At 35.5% G+C, this 16,812-nt stretch overlaps 1 protein-coding gene and 1 long non-coding RNA gene across 11 annotated transcripts in view; one reads left to right on the forward strand and one right to left on the reverse strand.

The window, feature by feature from the left end:
- The window catches only part of LOC128203792 (uncharacterized), a 32,766-nt gene extending 16,115 nt beyond the window's left edge, over nucleotides 1–16,651 (reverse strand). Inside the window, exons 1-6 of one of the 9 annotated variants that reach the window (XM_052905338.1) lie at nucleotides 16,546–16,651; nucleotides 7,179–7,396; nucleotides 6,732–6,840; nucleotides 5,967–6,239; nucleotides 1,491–2,070; nucleotides 736–894 (exon numbers count right to left, since the gene is read on the reverse strand). In XM_052905338.1, the coding sequence (XP_052761298.1) occupies nucleotides 736–894; nucleotides 1,491–2,042 (711 nt within the window). In that variant the 5' untranslated portion in view covers nucleotides 2,043–2,070; nucleotides 5,967–6,239; nucleotides 6,732–6,840; nucleotides 7,179–7,396; nucleotides 16,546–16,651. Of the gene's footprint in view, nucleotides 1–735; nucleotides 895–1,490; nucleotides 2,071–5,966; nucleotides 6,240–6,731; nucleotides 6,841–7,178; nucleotides 9,071–11,512; nucleotides 11,695–11,734; nucleotides 12,084–13,901; nucleotides 14,046–14,097; nucleotides 14,122–16,545 lie in introns of those variants that run through there. The other 8 variants (XM_052905337.1, XM_052905339.1, XM_052905341.1 and 5 more) reach the window with 8 other exon arrangements.
- LOC128203797 (uncharacterized) lies at nucleotides 14,176–16,199 on the forward strand. Of its 2 annotated transcripts, XR_008256051.1 has the most exons (4): nucleotides 14,176–14,326; nucleotides 14,536–15,153; nucleotides 15,497–15,571; nucleotides 15,890–16,199. It is a non-coding gene; the product is annotated as an uncharacterized LOC128203797 (long non-coding RNA). The 2 variants fall into 2 exon arrangements; XR_008256050.1 differs by having other exon boundaries at nucleotides 14,176–15,153.
- Nucleotides 16,652–16,812: the final 161 nt, after the last annotated feature.

The following is a 16,812-nucleotide window of genomic DNA, read 5'->3' on the forward strand; positions in this document are numbered from 1 at the left end:
TAGGGTCGGTATGCTAGTTTAGTTGTGTCATCTTTCATGTAAAGTTACACCTGTTTAATCTGTTCCATGGCGTGTCGTGCTTAGGGTCGGTATGTAAGTTCAGTTGCGTCATCTATCTTGTAAAGCCATACCTTTTAATCTGTTCCACGGCATGTCGTGCCTAGGGCCGGTATGCTAGTTCAATTTTGTCATCTCTCTTGTAAAGTCAAACCTGTTTAATCTGTCCCACGGCGTGTCGTGCCTTAGGTCGGTATGCTAGTTCAGTTGCATCATCTATCTTGTAAAGCCATACCTTTTAATCTGTTCCACGGCATGTCGTGCCTAGGGCCGGTATGCTAGTTCAATTTTGTCATCTCTCTTGTAAAGTCATACCTGTTTAATCTGTTCCACGGCGTGTTGTGCCTTGGGTCGGTATGCTAGTTCAGTTGCATCATCTATCTTGTAAAGCCATACCTTTTAATCTGTTCCACGGCATGTCGTGCCTAGGGCCGGTATGCTAGTTCAATTTTGTCATCTCTCTTGTAAAGTCAAACCTGTTTAATCTGTTCCACGGCGTGCCATGCCTTGGGTCGGTATGCTTGTTCAGTTGTGTCATCTTTCTTGTAAAGCCATACCTGTTTAATCTGTTCCACTGCTAGTCGTGCCTAGGGCCGGTATGCTAGTTCAATTTTGCCATCTCTCTTGTAAAGTCATACCTGTATAATGCGTTTAGTCTGCTATCATGTAAATTCATACCTTCTTAAGCTGTTCCACGGCGTGTTTTGCCTTGGGTCTGTTAGCTAGGTCAGTCTTATCCTCCAGCAGGGTGCGGAGCTTGAACAGGAAGTCCACTAGTTCTGTGTCCTTGACCCTCTGGTCATTGGAGTGGCGTACGCGTCGACCAAATTCCCGAACCTTAAATGTTAAGTTTGAAATAAGTATTGTCTAACATAGCTTGTAGTTGTGGTGAACATGGCCCAAAATTGAAATTCATTCAATATAAAGAAACGTGTACATGCACGTTAAGACTCCTTGGTTTATGTCATAAGTCGCAAATGTACAATATTATCAATTAGATAGTGTATTTGTAATTGTTGCCATGGTTTTAAATGAGTATACATGGGAACTTATATATATACTTATAATACTAAACAATCTGCATTAATAACGAACATTCTTTAAAGCGGCATTCTCACAAATTGGCTGTTAAGACAACATTTTTTATATTTTGTCTGGGAATGAGCCAATGTTTGCGTTAATGTCTGGAAACCAGTGATATAATGATAATATAGTGAGATGTTGTATGGAAAAAAGTGTTAGTAAAAAATGAGTTTCTCTGCAGTTCTTAAGTAAGTTGTCTTATCGGACTGAATTAAATGTATTGATGTGCGAAATCAGCTGAATTTGAGATAAAAATTTAATAAAAGTCAAAACTGTCAATCTGTGAGAGTGCAGCTTTAAAAAGTCAACGGAATCGTATAATATGATCATAGTGCGATTCATATTTTTACCTCTGTTAATAAATTTTGCTGTGTCGCAACGTTAAACGACAGTTTGGTGTTGAAATCCTCGCAATTCATCATGACGCTGATCACTCCGTTAAAGTCACTGTCTTTGATGGAGGCCACGGTCTTGTAACCATCAGGAGGCAGGAAACACTTGCCTATCTCCCAGGGAATGGTGCTCCATTTGTTGGCATTCGTATTCTTCCATGATGGTCCCGAAAACCTGTGATGTTGAACTATTTCATCGCGAACACCTTCACAAATCCCGATTAGACAAGGAACATACTGTTTTGAAGGACCGTTATGAAATCTACAGTTTCTGGTACATATTCCACGAGTTGGGCACTTCAACACGTTTTCTGTGAAACAATGGACACATGCTGCCACGGATGGAAGACCCTTGGATGTTCTAACGGTGCTATAGATGTCCTGGTGAACGCATGTCAGCACATCCTCCAGGAAATCTTGTAATCCGTCCTTGGTGATGTTGAGGGCGAGGGCGGCCTTTACCCAGTTCTGGGCTTCCTTCTCCTTTAACAATTCTCTATAACAGGCCATTGTTCTGCCATTAGATCTTATTTAATACCTGGTAAAAGAAACAAGTCACTGAGTATTACTTACATTACAAAAGTCCCCTCGGATTCTTAAACAAATTGAAATTACTAGCATTAAAATAAGAGCTGCACTATCACAAAGTTACTGTTTGCCAACTTATTTATTATTGTCTTGGAATGAGCCATTTTTTTGCATAAATATCTGCAAACTAGTGGTATTAGACTGCTGACAAAAGATCAGATTGCAGATTTTCATATTTCCATCGAAAATTGATCTTTTATGGCTAAAAGAGTTACTAACGGTTTAAGAAAAACGCATAAAACGTCAATTTTTTTAACTAAACTGAAAATCTGCGATCTGATTTTTGTTAGCAGTCGTAGACGTATATCACTGGTTTCCATTCATTTCATATAAATTGGGTCGTTCCAAGACAATAAAAACAAGAGATGTTTGTCAAACACTATGCCCCCCCTGAGCGCCATGTTGTCAGGATTATATGGACAATTGAATGAAATATGCATGGACCGAAATGACAGCTGATTTGTCGCTAACATTGTATGCCGTTGAGGCAGTTTTAAGATTATGACCATTCAAAGTTTGAGGATAGAGTGTGTTATGACCATGACCTTTGACTCTATGACCTCAAAATCCATAGTAGTCATCAGCTGGTCACCAAAAATCTAAATGTTAAGTTTGAGGGCCATGGGTGCAGGCATTGACAAGTTATCACACAGACAAGCATTTTTCGTTCAAGGTCACTGTAACCTTGACCTTTGATCCAATGACCCCTTAAATCATAAGGGGTCATCTACAGGTCAGACACAACTCCAAGTCAAGTTTGAGGGCCATGGGTGCAGGCATTGTCCAATTATCATTTGAAACATTTTCGCATTCAAGGTCACTGTGAACCTGACCTTTGACCCAATGACTCCTAAAATCAATAAGGGTCATCTCCTGGTCAGGCCCAACATACATGTCAAGTTTGATGATCATAGATTCAGGCATTGTTGAGATATCACTGGGAGAAGATTTGTTAACTTTTTTGCGTTAGAGGTTACTATGACCTTGACCTTGGCCTAATGACCCCCAAAGTCAAGAGGGGTCATCTACTGGTCAGGCCCAACCTTCATGTCAAGTTTGATGACTATAGGTCCAGGAATTGTCGAGTTTGCTTTCAAGGTCACTTTGACCTTGACCTCTGACCCCTTAAATCAATAGGGGTCATCTTCTGGTCAGGCCCAACCTCCAAGTCAAGTTTGAGGGCCATGGGCGCAGGCATTGTTGAGTTATCACTCTGGCAACCTTTTATCTTTCAAAGTCACTGTTACCTTGACTTTTGGCCCAATGACCCCTAAAATATATAGGGGCCATCTACTGGTCAGGCCCAACCTCCAATTCAAGTTTGATGGCCGTGGGTGCAGGCATTGTTGAGTTATCACTCAGACAACCTTTTACCATTCAAGGTCACTGTGACCTTGACCTTTGGCCCGATGACCCCCCAAAACAATAGGGGTCATCTACTGGTCAGGCCCAACCTGCAAGTCAAGTTTGAGGGCCATAGGTGCAGGCATTGTCGAGTAATGACACGGACAACCTTTTACCATTCAAGGTCACTGTGACCTTGACCTTTGGCCCGATGACCCCCAAAAACAATTGGGGTCATCTACTGGTCAGGCCCAACCTCCAAGTCAATTATGAGGGCCATGGGTGCAGGCATTGTTGAGTTATCACTCGGACAACCTTTTACCATTCAATGTCATTATGACCTTGATCTTTGACCCGATGAGCCCCAAAAACAATAGGGGTCAGCTACTGGTCAGGCCCAACCTCCAAGTCAAGAATGAGGGCCAAGGGTGCAGGCATATTCGAGTTATCACTCGGACATCCTTTTACCATTTAAGGTCACTGTGACCTTGACCTTTGGCCCGATGACCCCCAAAAACAATAGGGGTCATCTAATGGTCAGGCCCAAATTCCACATCAAGTTTGATGACCATAGGTCTAGGCATTGTTGAGTTATCACTCGGACAAGCTTTAAAATTATTTTACCATTAAAGGTCACTGTGACCTTGACCTTTGACCCGATGACTCTAAAATCAATAGGGGTCATCTACTGGTCAGGCCCAACCTTCATGTCAAGTTTGATGACCATACGTCCAAGAATTGTTGAGTTATCACTCGGACAAGCTTTGGTCTACTGACGGACCGACCGACCGACATACCGACATGCCTGTGCAAAGCAATATACCCCTCTTCTTCGAAGGGGGGCATAAAAATAAAAGTTGTCAAAACGTTTAAACTGTGAGAGTGCAGCTTTAAAAGTGTTGAAATAGCAACCTCATTTTTCACGACGTAAATTAAAAACATTATTGGCCAGCATAATATCCAGATTTCCCTCTATCCGCATTTAACACTACATGAACCAAGTTTTAATACTTCATTATACATTGTAAAGATCCAGTTAAGAGATTGGTGTATTCACTGCCATAGCAGCCAAATGTATCATAGGTGCTATACAAAGCAGATTTTATAATCTTTGGATGACATTTTTGCTGTTATAATAGGACCCTTTTCATGTGTAGTAAATTGATTCTTTATGTTGCCATGGCAACCACATTTTTGTCTGGCACGTTCGACATATCAAGTTTCTAAACACTTTTTAGTTACATATGTAAAGATTGATTCTAAGTAACATTTTCACTATTTGTCGAACAATAAAATAAAATGATGTGCACGATGTTCGGACGGATATCCCCTACGGTGAAATCAGTAGGGGGTTAAAATTATTACATAAGGCCAAAAAAAAAAATAGATGTGTTTCTGGTGGCATGGTAAAAAAAAAGAGGGTCGGTAGGTAGGGATTTTTTTTTTTTTTTTTTTTTTTTTTTTTTAATCTTTTATCGGATCATAACTATCAGCGAGTAGTATCTTTTCAACTGCTATATAGGGTTAATGTTTGAATTATCAATTTTGTCATGTTTTGCCATATTGAAGCACAGATTTTATTTTGTTTGCAGTTCATGTATTTGTTGTATGTTGTGTTTATGTACTATTTTGATATTGAATATTAAAAATGGAAAATCATTGTGATATTATCTTTTTTATTGACCAGAGTGATGGCTCTATGATATCGACATTCTTGAATCTGTTGGAAACAGCAGTATTCAGCGACACATCAAACATTCATTGTCGCTAAATATCATGTTTTAGAGGAAGACATTCCACGATTTCACCCTTATGATTGCTCTATAGTTAATGGCCCAGTTGTTCGAAACTTAACAGTCTGTTAAACTAACAGTCTGTTAAATTTCAAGACAAGGTACTTTCTTTTATGAAACAAAATTATGAAATATACTTTTAAATGAGAAGAATTATACATAATCTTTCTCCTTTTGGTATAATTTAGTGACATTACGTCATAGAACACTTGTATTAAATACAACCTTGAAATTTAACAGACTTTAGGTTTAACAGACTGTGATGTTTCAGACAACTGGGCCATTGTGTTTTAGAAGCTACACACATCAGTCAATTGTAGAGCTGTGAGTGATAGGTATATCTAAGACAATCAACTCCATATTAAACAAGCAACGTATTTTAACAACAAGTTTATTCTTTAAAAACTTTAAAATATTCTGACTAGAAGAATTGACTAGAAGACAATGACTATATAAAACACACAGAAAAAAGCCTGGTCAGTTGACATTGTATTTTAAAGTCTCAAGTTGAAAATGGACTGAAACCTGTTCATGCCAGACCATCCATGGTGACCAATACTTTTTTTTAAATAATTTGGTAATGATTAATAAAAATCAGAACAGCATCTTAAAAAACAAACCATGAACATATGGAATTATCAGTATGCCAGTAAAAACAACATATTTACTGTTTATATACTAAACAAATTTTTTTGTTTCAATAGCACACCTTTTATCTCAGTCTATGACTTTTTACCATAAGGTCTGGCATGAACTGGCTATCAAAAACTGGACGACTGAGTAAGCTGAAAATAGCCTCTGCATGACTATTCAACTGGATCTGTTGCAATGGCTGCGATTTCAGTTTCTTTCTCTTGATTTCATTGTAACCTTGGAAACCATCAAAATCTGCCGGTATTGAGGAAACATCCTTGAAACGCAAAGCTGCATCATTGATGGTGGTGTGATGGTTCGTCAAATACCATAAAGCGTTTGTAACTACCTGAAAAAGAATATTTAAAGAGAAACATATAGCAGTTTCTAAAAAAATTTTACCTTTTGTTTTTGTTTGAGTTTAACGCCGGTTTTAACAAATTTTCAATCATATAACCAGCGGGTAGTTTAGTAAGAAGTGTTCCTGGAATACCAGTACTAACCCAATTTTCTTCGCAAGTAACTACCAACTTCTCCACTTGAAATGATAGGCGGTGGAGAACAAATGAAAGTTGTCACTAAGAACATTCCCCGCCGATTTGAACCTGCAACCTTCAGAACACAGGTTGACCGCTTTACCTTTTTAGCTAGCCGGGCATTTAAAGAGAAACTTATTGCAATTTCTAAGTATTTTTCATACAAAAATAAAGAACTTTCAAAACAGATAAAATTTGTGTTTTAATTCTTTCACTTTAAATAACACTATTATATCACTTTGACATATTTATTAAAGACACTTTGACAATCTAGTTTGTATGGTTTTATGATTTTCATTTTGTACCTGTACAGCATAGACACGTTCATCAGCTACAATACTCCTGTGTAATTTCAGGTTTCTCTGGACAAACATATCCACAACATTGTTGTACATTTCGTCTTTTCTGTTCTGGCTGGAAATAAAAATAAAATACCATACTTTAATATAAAATATAAAACTTTCAGTCTGACAAGTATTCTGAAGGTATTGCATGTAAACCAATAATAATGAATTTTAATTTTGAACCAGTTTGATATTTATACTTTTAAATACTGTTTTTAATATTATTTATGGTGGCTGGATCAACTACTTGCACTTTTAATACCAGCTTCACTAGCACTACTTTACGTTCACATACAATCGCTGGAAACTGACAACTGCCATATTAATGTCTCAGCGATGGAAAAAGAATGACTTGAGGATTATTGTCAAATTCAATATTGACTTTTGCAGATTTTAAAAAAAACTTACCAGACAGCTTTTTTTACTGGAGGAACCTTAGCACCGCTCATCAGAATGTTGAAGGCGTTGACCTTTTCTGCTTGGGACACCTTTGTTGGAATGGCTGCGGTCTGTGCACTTGCACAACAACACTTCAGCAGTAGTAATTTTATGTCTTGAATTGCCATCAGGGCACCAATTGTCAAGTCTGGATTGACATCATAAAGTTCATTTGAATGCAAGTTGGTCTGGAAAGAAAAAATTAATAAGAAATTACAGAAGATCCCTTAATTTTGGAAATTCTAATCTAGGGGAATACGGACACATCTGCCCCCTCCCCCACTGACTAGGTACATTATTTATTTTAATATATATTTACATGGGGGTTACAGCAAACCAACACTATATGTAGGTATAAATATATGGCGTCATACAGGACTGAAAATTTTGGTTCTTCATCTCATTTATACATCCAGATAAAATATGAGGTGTAAAATCAAAACTTGCACACCTGCTGGAATCACAGGGATACTGCAAACCAATTGAATTAAGTACGCCCTTGGCTGATGTATAATAATATGTTCATATGAAAGGAGAGTGTCTAAAACATCCCACAAATTGCAAGTTGCATTGCTTCAGAATGCAGACTACTTTTCACGTTTCACTGAATCATCAAAGACTCGAGACACTTTTAGTTTTTTTTCTTACCGAAACTTGTGCGTCGATTTTCCCTTTTTCTTGACCATGGATTTCTTCAAAAATATTTCGGATAGTAGCATTTGTTGGGACTTTTTTGATTTGTTTTGATCCCGGCTTGTGTTCGCAAGCCGCAAGCTCTATAGCGATCAAAAAAGATGAGATATTATTGTTATCATCCGTTAATGCCGCCATTTTGACGCTAAGCTTAAGTATCGGCGAATAGTTTGTGTCGTCGCCGTCTAACATTTACGAATTTTAATATTGTTGTCGTCTTAATTATCATTTGAACCCGAGAACATCGTCGGCGTGGGTCGAAGGGTCATAAAAAAATTACGGTCGGCGGTAAAAAAATACGGTCGGTCGGGCCACCAGAAACACATCTATTTTTTTTTTGGCCTAATATACAGCATAAAAGTATTTAAGTAATAACCTTTGTAATGGTTCACGGTTATAATACTGTTTACCAAAATAATCAATTTAATGCGATGCAGTCGCATAGCTCTTTATTTTGGTAACAAAATAAATACATACTGACATAACCCTTAAAGCTGCACTCTCACAGATTTACCATTTTTACAACTTTTTTATTTTTTGTCTTGGATACAGCATTTTTTTGCGTAAATATCTGCAAACCAATGATTTAAGATTGCTGACAAAAATCAGATCGTAGATTTTTATATTTACGCTTGAAAACTAATGTTTTATGACTTAAACCGTTACTAATAGTTTAAGAAAAATGCATTAAAAATCATTTTTGAACTTAAATATAAAAATCTATGATCTATTTTTTTTGTCAGCCGTCTTTTATACCTGGTTTTTATGCAGTTCCGCAAATACTGCCTCATTCCAAGACAACGAATAAAAAAGTTGACAAAACGTTCAATCTGTGAGAGTGCAGATTTAAAACAGCTTATTATTCGAGGGAATATTTTGTCTACTGATTCAGCCACTATAACAGCTGACTGCTCATTTTTTTTAAGTGAATGTATTGCAGATTTTAAAAATACTGTCATCCCATTGGGCAAAAATATAATTTCGATCTCCAATCACAGGTTCGATGAGTATATACAAATTTATTCTAGCTCGATAATGTGAAGAAAGTTCAGCTTATAGAATAACACCGAGTCCGTTTCCTGGGCAGAGTGTCCATTTTGAGAGGCCATGAGAAAGTACCCCTGATGGGGATTGAACACATTGGGTGAGAGGCGGGCACCAAAACCACTAGACCACTCTCACCCTGATGGGGATCAAACCCAAAACCTCTTGGATGAGAGGCGGACACCTATACCACTAGACAACTCTCACCCCTATCGTGATAAATCCAACCTATGGAACCCATAGCACAATCACTCTGGTGAACGAGAATGATTAAATTGATGCTGATCCGTGGTCTAGTGGTATCTAACACACTTGACTGGCACTCCAGGGGTAGGAGGTTTGACTCCCATGCAGGCCTACAGCCTATATATTAGTATCAGGTATCACCAGATAAGGTAAATGAAATTATAAAACTATGCTTCATTCGTTATTTTTCAGTGCAGTCAAGTTACCCTTAGCGGATCTAACCAATAGCAGATCACTCTCTTGTTGAATACACGCTATATTATTTTATTTAATTGTATTTTTTTCTGAAAATTGGCAGTTATGTACTTTAAAGTGATTGTGAAAATCACAACAAATATTTTTTAATCAAACTAAATCATCTGTATCATACGAACGATCGATGCAACTGTTTACGTGACCCAGTTATTCCGGCCTCAATTTGATTGCAACATGTGCTTTTTCTGAGAACTTTTCGTCCGACTATAATGTGTAAGTGAACAATTTATACATTTTATGAAAGGCCAGTATATAACCTGATATATAATCAGTTAATTCATATGTCTTGTATTTAGAATTTAATTGGCATAGTTTTGTTTTCAACAAATTTAGTGATAATTCGTTGCTCATTATTTCTCACCTGCAATAGAACTGCTTGATGTTATTGATCATAGAATCTCCAAATTACAATTTTGATTGTAATAAGTACTTTATATGGGTTGTGGTTTTGTTTAGTTGTTTAATGTTTTTACTCAAAGTAGCTTGAATTTTGATTCAAATTGTTGCATCTTTTGCCATCAATCTTGTTCACTCCAGTTTTTGTGATGTCTGTGTATTTCGTTCAGGTTTAAGAAATAGGTTTACCTCATACTATTTCTAACAGCTTTTAACCTGTTACCTCATATCATTGCATAGGTTAGTACCATAATATCAACACCTAGCTCAGGCTAGCTGGTCAAAATTTCTAGTCAACTTGTTATGTGTTTATATATATTTGTTCATATTTTACTTTTTAAAATGTCTGTGATTTAATTCTTGATTACAATGTGATTTACTGTGATTTTATGATTCTGTTATCCTCAATCATTGTCAAATTATTTTTAAATGAAAATAAATGATCTCAATCAAAATGAGTTTATTCTATGCATAGAATTAGTAAATCATATTCATAAAAAGTTCACATATTTACTAGCACATGCATACACAGTTATTATTCATATCCATTTTGAAAATTTTATACAGTTATAAAAAGTCCAAAAGCTCTCAAAATTAACTGGACCTGAGTGTTTTCAGCTGAAAATTTGTTGAAATTATTAAACAAATCGCACATCTTTAAATACATGCGATCTCTACGGACTTGGCGTGATACAGACCACCAAAGAATGATCCTATCATGATATCACCTATAGAATGCATAAAAGAGGGACTAAATATATTTAACAGAAAAGATAAACAAACTGATTGTCAGTTTTGACAGCTAAAATCTCGCTTCAGAGAACCCCCAATATCGGAATGTCACGTGATCCGTTATTGGTAAATTTGATTCGCTAATGCCTCATTTACTCGTACATGCAAACAACGGTCAGTTAATCTGTTTCTGCACTGAAATTGAATTATTTTATGTCAATCAAAAGAGGAAATATTTTTCTTTTCAACTGTAAATGTTGCAATCTCAGAATGTAAAACGTTTGTTCAATGCACAGCATTGTTTCCATACTGATCCGCTAAGGGTAACTTGACTGTACTTGTGTAGATGCATTTTATTATACAGTATTATTCATTGTATTTATAGTTATCATTCTTACCTGATTTATATGTTTGTTGTATAACATTTACATAAAGTTTCATTCTATAAGACTGTATGTTTCTTTGTATATGTTCTGATTATCATGTGTCATGTCTCTTCATATCGGAGGAAATAAAGAATCTCTCTTTACTTTTTGACATGACATTTTAGAATAATAAATGTGATGGTGTTAAAAATAAGGTACAGTACAGCCTTTTAGCTTACAGAGTCAGTGATAATATCTAAATAATCATACACAAAATTGATGATTATGTGTTACTATGATTCACAGCCAAAATAAAAAGTGAGGTCGGACAAAAAATTTGTTTTGGGGAATGCTGTATTGTGATACATCATTTTAAATATATTTTATAGTAGAATAAGAGACGTATGCTCCAGAACTGTTATTGACACATCTGTATCAGACAATCGGATACTTGAAAATGCACCATTCCTGCATTCTCTCTGTCAGATTTTGCAGTTATTGCACCAGTAATGTGCCCTGCTCAAAATTGTCTATATGAATGCATATTTTGACTGAAGTTAAACTAACTGATACCTTTAAACAAGTATTTCAAGTTCTACTGCCTCTAAATCTCTGCCAAGCTGGAAGTTATACCGATTTCCAGGACACATGCAAATACCTTCTGAAAATAAAGTCATCATAGAAATTTCTTCCGCAACTGTTTCGCGGATTTTTTTTTATCCAGCTAAGAAACCAGAAATAAACAAATTAAACAGTTATACATGGATCTTGTAATTCAATGGACCTTGCATTTACCTCCCACGTTAAATATAACCTAAATCTAAACTCTTGACAGGGGCTCATTATTTAATTTCCCACTTAAGCTTTTTCGTAGCCAAGCGTGTTTTTAGATAACCGCCATATTGCTTTCTCATAGAGAGTAGTAAAGGGAAGCAACCGCTGGTAGTCATGATTCACGAATTGAGAGGTGGGTCAAAAGATTTCCCTTGCGCCAGTTTGCGCCAGCGTTTTGGACTAGTCTATTTCCCGAAAAATACAAACAAATGATTTTACAAATGGACTAAACTGTTCACCAGTATTTATATTTATATTTAGATGTCCAGATGGCTTGTCAAAGTTGAGGCTTTTCATTTTGGGCTTCAAAGTCATATTTTCGATTTTCGAAATGTCCCATCATATCCCCTTATGAAGCCTCTTACATTGACAAAAGGTTTGTTGTAAGAAAAAAATTGATTGGATATTATAAATGGCTTATAAAATAGGTTGAGCTTGGGATTTCCCAGATTTGTGCGGACAAATGCAAAGGTCGCGTAGGTTATTGCGTGAATTCTTAATCAATATCATCTCATTTAAGAGACTGCAGACGATATTTTTGGTTTATTTATGACAATTGAGCTTTGTTGCATTGATAAACGATAACGTTTATAATATTACAAACATTTAGCATACACATTTTACTTTTACGAAAAGGCATTACAAAAAGTCATGTTTACAAGGTTGACAGATATAACAACGGGCATGCGCGAAAGTGTCCGACCTTGTATGCGCTGGGATAACAAGATGGTTTTTCACAAAGCTTAATGATAGAAAGGCTGGTTTCCTACTATAAAAACAATAAAACATAAATTGAACCGAAATGCAATACTTTTGTCATAAAGAATGACAATTCGTAAAATATATATGTATAACTACATGTATGATAAACAAGTCATCTATTCATGACATTTGTGCAACCGTTACATATCGTCCTAGTCCCTAAAATCGCGACCAACCTTGATTCGCGGCCATCTTTGTTTTTACCTGGTTATCACTTGAAATGCACGTATCTGCAAAGCTATGACGTCATTTTTACTACGAACTATTTACAAGAGTAGATGCTTTCCAACTCGCGAAAAAATGTCTTTAAAACAGATAAATTCACTTGAAACAATGGTTAACACTGCAAACAACATAGTTTTACTAATCCCAAATTAATTGCCATAGAAACCAACCATATTTGCCACATAACATCCTTAGAAATTCGCTGGTTATTTCGTCTGCTTTGTATACATTTTATCAATGACGGTCACGTGACCTAAATTCTTGTAGGAAGGCAAAGCAAACTTATAATATGTGTTTTCATGACCCATAGTCTTAGTGTCAAAATAAAGAAATTAGTGAGTGTTAATTTCTGTTTTAGGTGCATCCCTAAGCAGTGATAAAGCAGTACATAATTTATTTCCAACTGCCCTTAAACATGCTTATGTACAAAATGATCAGAGAGGAAGGCACTTATGTCCTTAAGTCATCTAGAATGTTCAGTGTTCCTGAAAATACACTTAAAGAGACAGTTTTGTCTTTGGGTTAAATTATACTTTCCCCCACTAAGAGTAATTTGACATGATTTAATGTTTTATGTTTACAAAATACTGTAAATCTTTTCTTACAAGTTGAAATTTTGAAATTAACATTTTTAAAGATATGTTTGACTGTTTTTCTCAAAAAACAATTGATCAAAATAGTGTTGGCCTAATTAAAACGTGCTGACCTAGATTACGTCAGAGCTCGCGAATCAAGGTACTAGAATCAAGATGGCGGCCTAGTTTCAGTGTCTGTACTCTGTTGACATTATTTACGTGAACTATTGACCGTTTGTCCTTAAATACTTGTGGAAATATGGATAAATAAATGGCATGTCTGACAAAAGTAGTTAAATTATTTTATTGTTTTGCTCAACTTTATTATTTTTTATTTATTCCTTACATCCGCGAATCATGGTTAGTCGAGGATACTGTAGAGATGAATAAGTACAGTAGAATCTATGCGATATAATCAGAACGTATTTTGTTAATTCTAAGCCTTTTTCTCTTTAATAACTTATCTATTATTTTCACCCTCTTAACCAGTATGTATATACATATGTACTTGTTACTTGAAGGTATCAATGGGAAAATGACCTTCAAAGTTTGAGCAGTATACATACACGTAAAACGAAAGCAGTTAGAAGCGTAATAAACAGGTCTAACAGGATCATGAAATAATACGTGAAATGAAACATGATTTTCAAATATTAAACTCAATTAATATGGTTTTGCATTTCCTAATGTCTCTGATTACACATATAATGTGATGCTGATCTAAAAAAGCTGTTAAATTATGTTTAAAAAATCAAAACTCACATTCACGTCCGCTATCCGGTCGACGTTATATTCTATACACGCTCACGGTCTGACCATTGGAATCTATACAGCCTTAAATTTTTCCGTAAAGTAAACCATGAAACTGTTGACTGCGACCATTTCAACTTGTTCTATTTCCGGATAACACTTTAAGCTCCCGTTTTAGTATAATAACTCTTTTAAGGGATTATAACTTGTCGACATGGATAAACAGCCTCAAGTCAACTTTGTAAGTGCTCCATCACCATGATTTGTCGCTGTGGTATGAAAGGATTGGGATCAAGTATGCTTACAGTAAAAGATATATGATTTTACTTTGACGTTTGAAATATCAAACACGAATATTTGAATGTTATTTTATGTATGTTTGGTTCATAATGGTACTTTGTCAAGTGTAAGACCCACAAACCTTCTTCAAAGTTGAAGTCACTATTGCAGTTAATTGTTACCACAACCCAGGTCTGGGGAATAGTGGGGACTTTGACTTTCGGTCCAGCCTATCCAAGGTAAAATTCCGCCCTGCAGCGAAGAACTAATGGTCAAACCAAATCAAAGGCTCCCACATCCCGGGAACCCTAGGTAAGGTCCATTCCAGCTATATTTTGCGCGAAGATAAAACTACACTATTCACCGGCACTGCCAGGCCATCTTGAAGGTAAAAACATGGCCCATTTCCCTGACTGCATGTGTCCCTGGACTGGGTCGGGGCGTGGTTACAAATGAATGGTGCATAACATTCTAAATGCAATGTCAGATTCACATTGAGAGAATTGCTACCATTTGTCCAAATATTATTTTCATCAATTGTGGCAATGAAAGCAGATAGATCAGATATAATGCACAGTAAAGATTTTCCTTTTCTTTTTGTAATATATCTTGAAGAATATCAAAGACTGTGGGAACTGAAAGGTTTTATACCAAGACTTACAGTCATAGTTGATAATGACAAAGTTATCAAGTATTGCATTATTCAAATATAATTTCAGGTTATGCAGGTTGTTGAGAGCAATTAATATGATGAGGGAAGGCAGGAAAGAGTACCAGTTTTATAGTCTGGTAATGTTAACAAAAAATGTTTAAAACACCTTCTTTTTTAATCATGATTTTCCAATATGATATTATGTGATCCTAAAATTGGACTTTTTTCTTTATTGGATTTTTAGGAATATTTAACTGCTTCAGACTTTGAAATAATATCATGACAGTAAAGCAAACCACAAAATATGTTTCAATATATTTTGCCTAATACTATCGTACAGACCATCCATATAGCATACTTTTGTTGTAAAAAAAACATCTTAATATTTGCACATTAGGTTTTAAGACTGATTTTTTGAAGGTGATCAACAAAAGAAAGATTTTTCATAGAATATTCTTTTATATTATGATTTAATTGCAGTATGTACTCGTGGCAAAATGGTGTTCGAGCGTTGGCGAATAAGGATTTGCTTGCAGCGTTGAAAAACGATAATATGTATGTTGTATTTGTTTTCTTCTATATATGTGAATACTGTGTTAAACTTTAAATCTTGCCATGAAATAAGTAGCATGCATTCCAATTTTAATTTGCCAGTATTACTATATCATAATCCTAAAATGATCCTCTACAACTAAACTGTGTGCAAAAATGTTTTTTATACATGTGAAATTCTTGTAATATCCTGCTGACAGCATTTATTCCTGTATTGCATATAAACTGATAAATGCCCAAGATTGCCAAAAAATTGCAAACTGCTGATCTTTGATAAATGGGGATGCTTTTAATTTATATCTTTATTATTTATTTTTTCAGGCAAAGAACAGAAAGAAAGGTTCTCTTAACATAGAAAGTAAAGAAATAATGAAGTTCACACTACAGTTGACAATATGGATGTGTTTCCTTTGTTATTTGAACATGATTTATTTTAACTTACATAACAAGTATGCACTACAATAATGAATATCTATATTAATAGTAATGATATTCCATTAAACATGGATATGGAAAAAATATTCTTTGACAGTGCAAGATAAGATAAATCCAGACATAGTTTCATCCACATACTTGAAATTTGTCTTGTAACTACATGTATTTTTATGAGGTTAAGTGGTGAGTAATCAACTTTTATCATTAACAGTTTCTTATTTGGGGATAGTATGTATTTATGTTGACACTGTGTACCTTCATTCTCTTCATTTTTTCTGTACGAAACAAGACCAAATGTGTCATTTTAGTTTAACCGTTTTAAACTGTATTTATTATACTCTTCATTGAATAGCCTAACAAATTTAAATGTGTTGTTATTTTGATTATATTGTATCGGTGTCATAGGGTACATGTCCATTCCTAGCCTACAAGATAAAACAGATATATTCTTTGTTGTAAAATGTGTTCTTTATGCATATATATACTACTAACTTACATTTTTCCGCTTAACAAGTATTCCAACATGCTACACATTTACTCACCGGTTGTCTAAAGTACCCGCCAACGTTGGTCGTCCCCGCATATCTGTCAATAATAGACCAGGGCATGTTTAAACTATAGGCGGTATTTCTCTTGGCTCGATGAACATATCGTTATAAGAAACTTAATATTTTTCATTATCTGATTTTTAGAAAAAATCAATGTACTTTTCTCTGTTCGAACGACATGAAGGCAAACAGCCAACGGTTGTCCGTGACACAAATAAATATCACGCTCTGATAGAATGCAGTTAAATTATAGACCGAAAA

The sequence above is a fragment of the Mya arenaria genome, chromosome 9, assembly GCF_026914265.1.
Source record: "Mya arenaria isolate MELC-2E11 chromosome 9, ASM2691426v1".
Classification (NCBI taxonomy): domain Eukaryota; kingdom Metazoa; phylum Mollusca; class Bivalvia; order Myida; family Myidae; genus Mya; species Mya arenaria.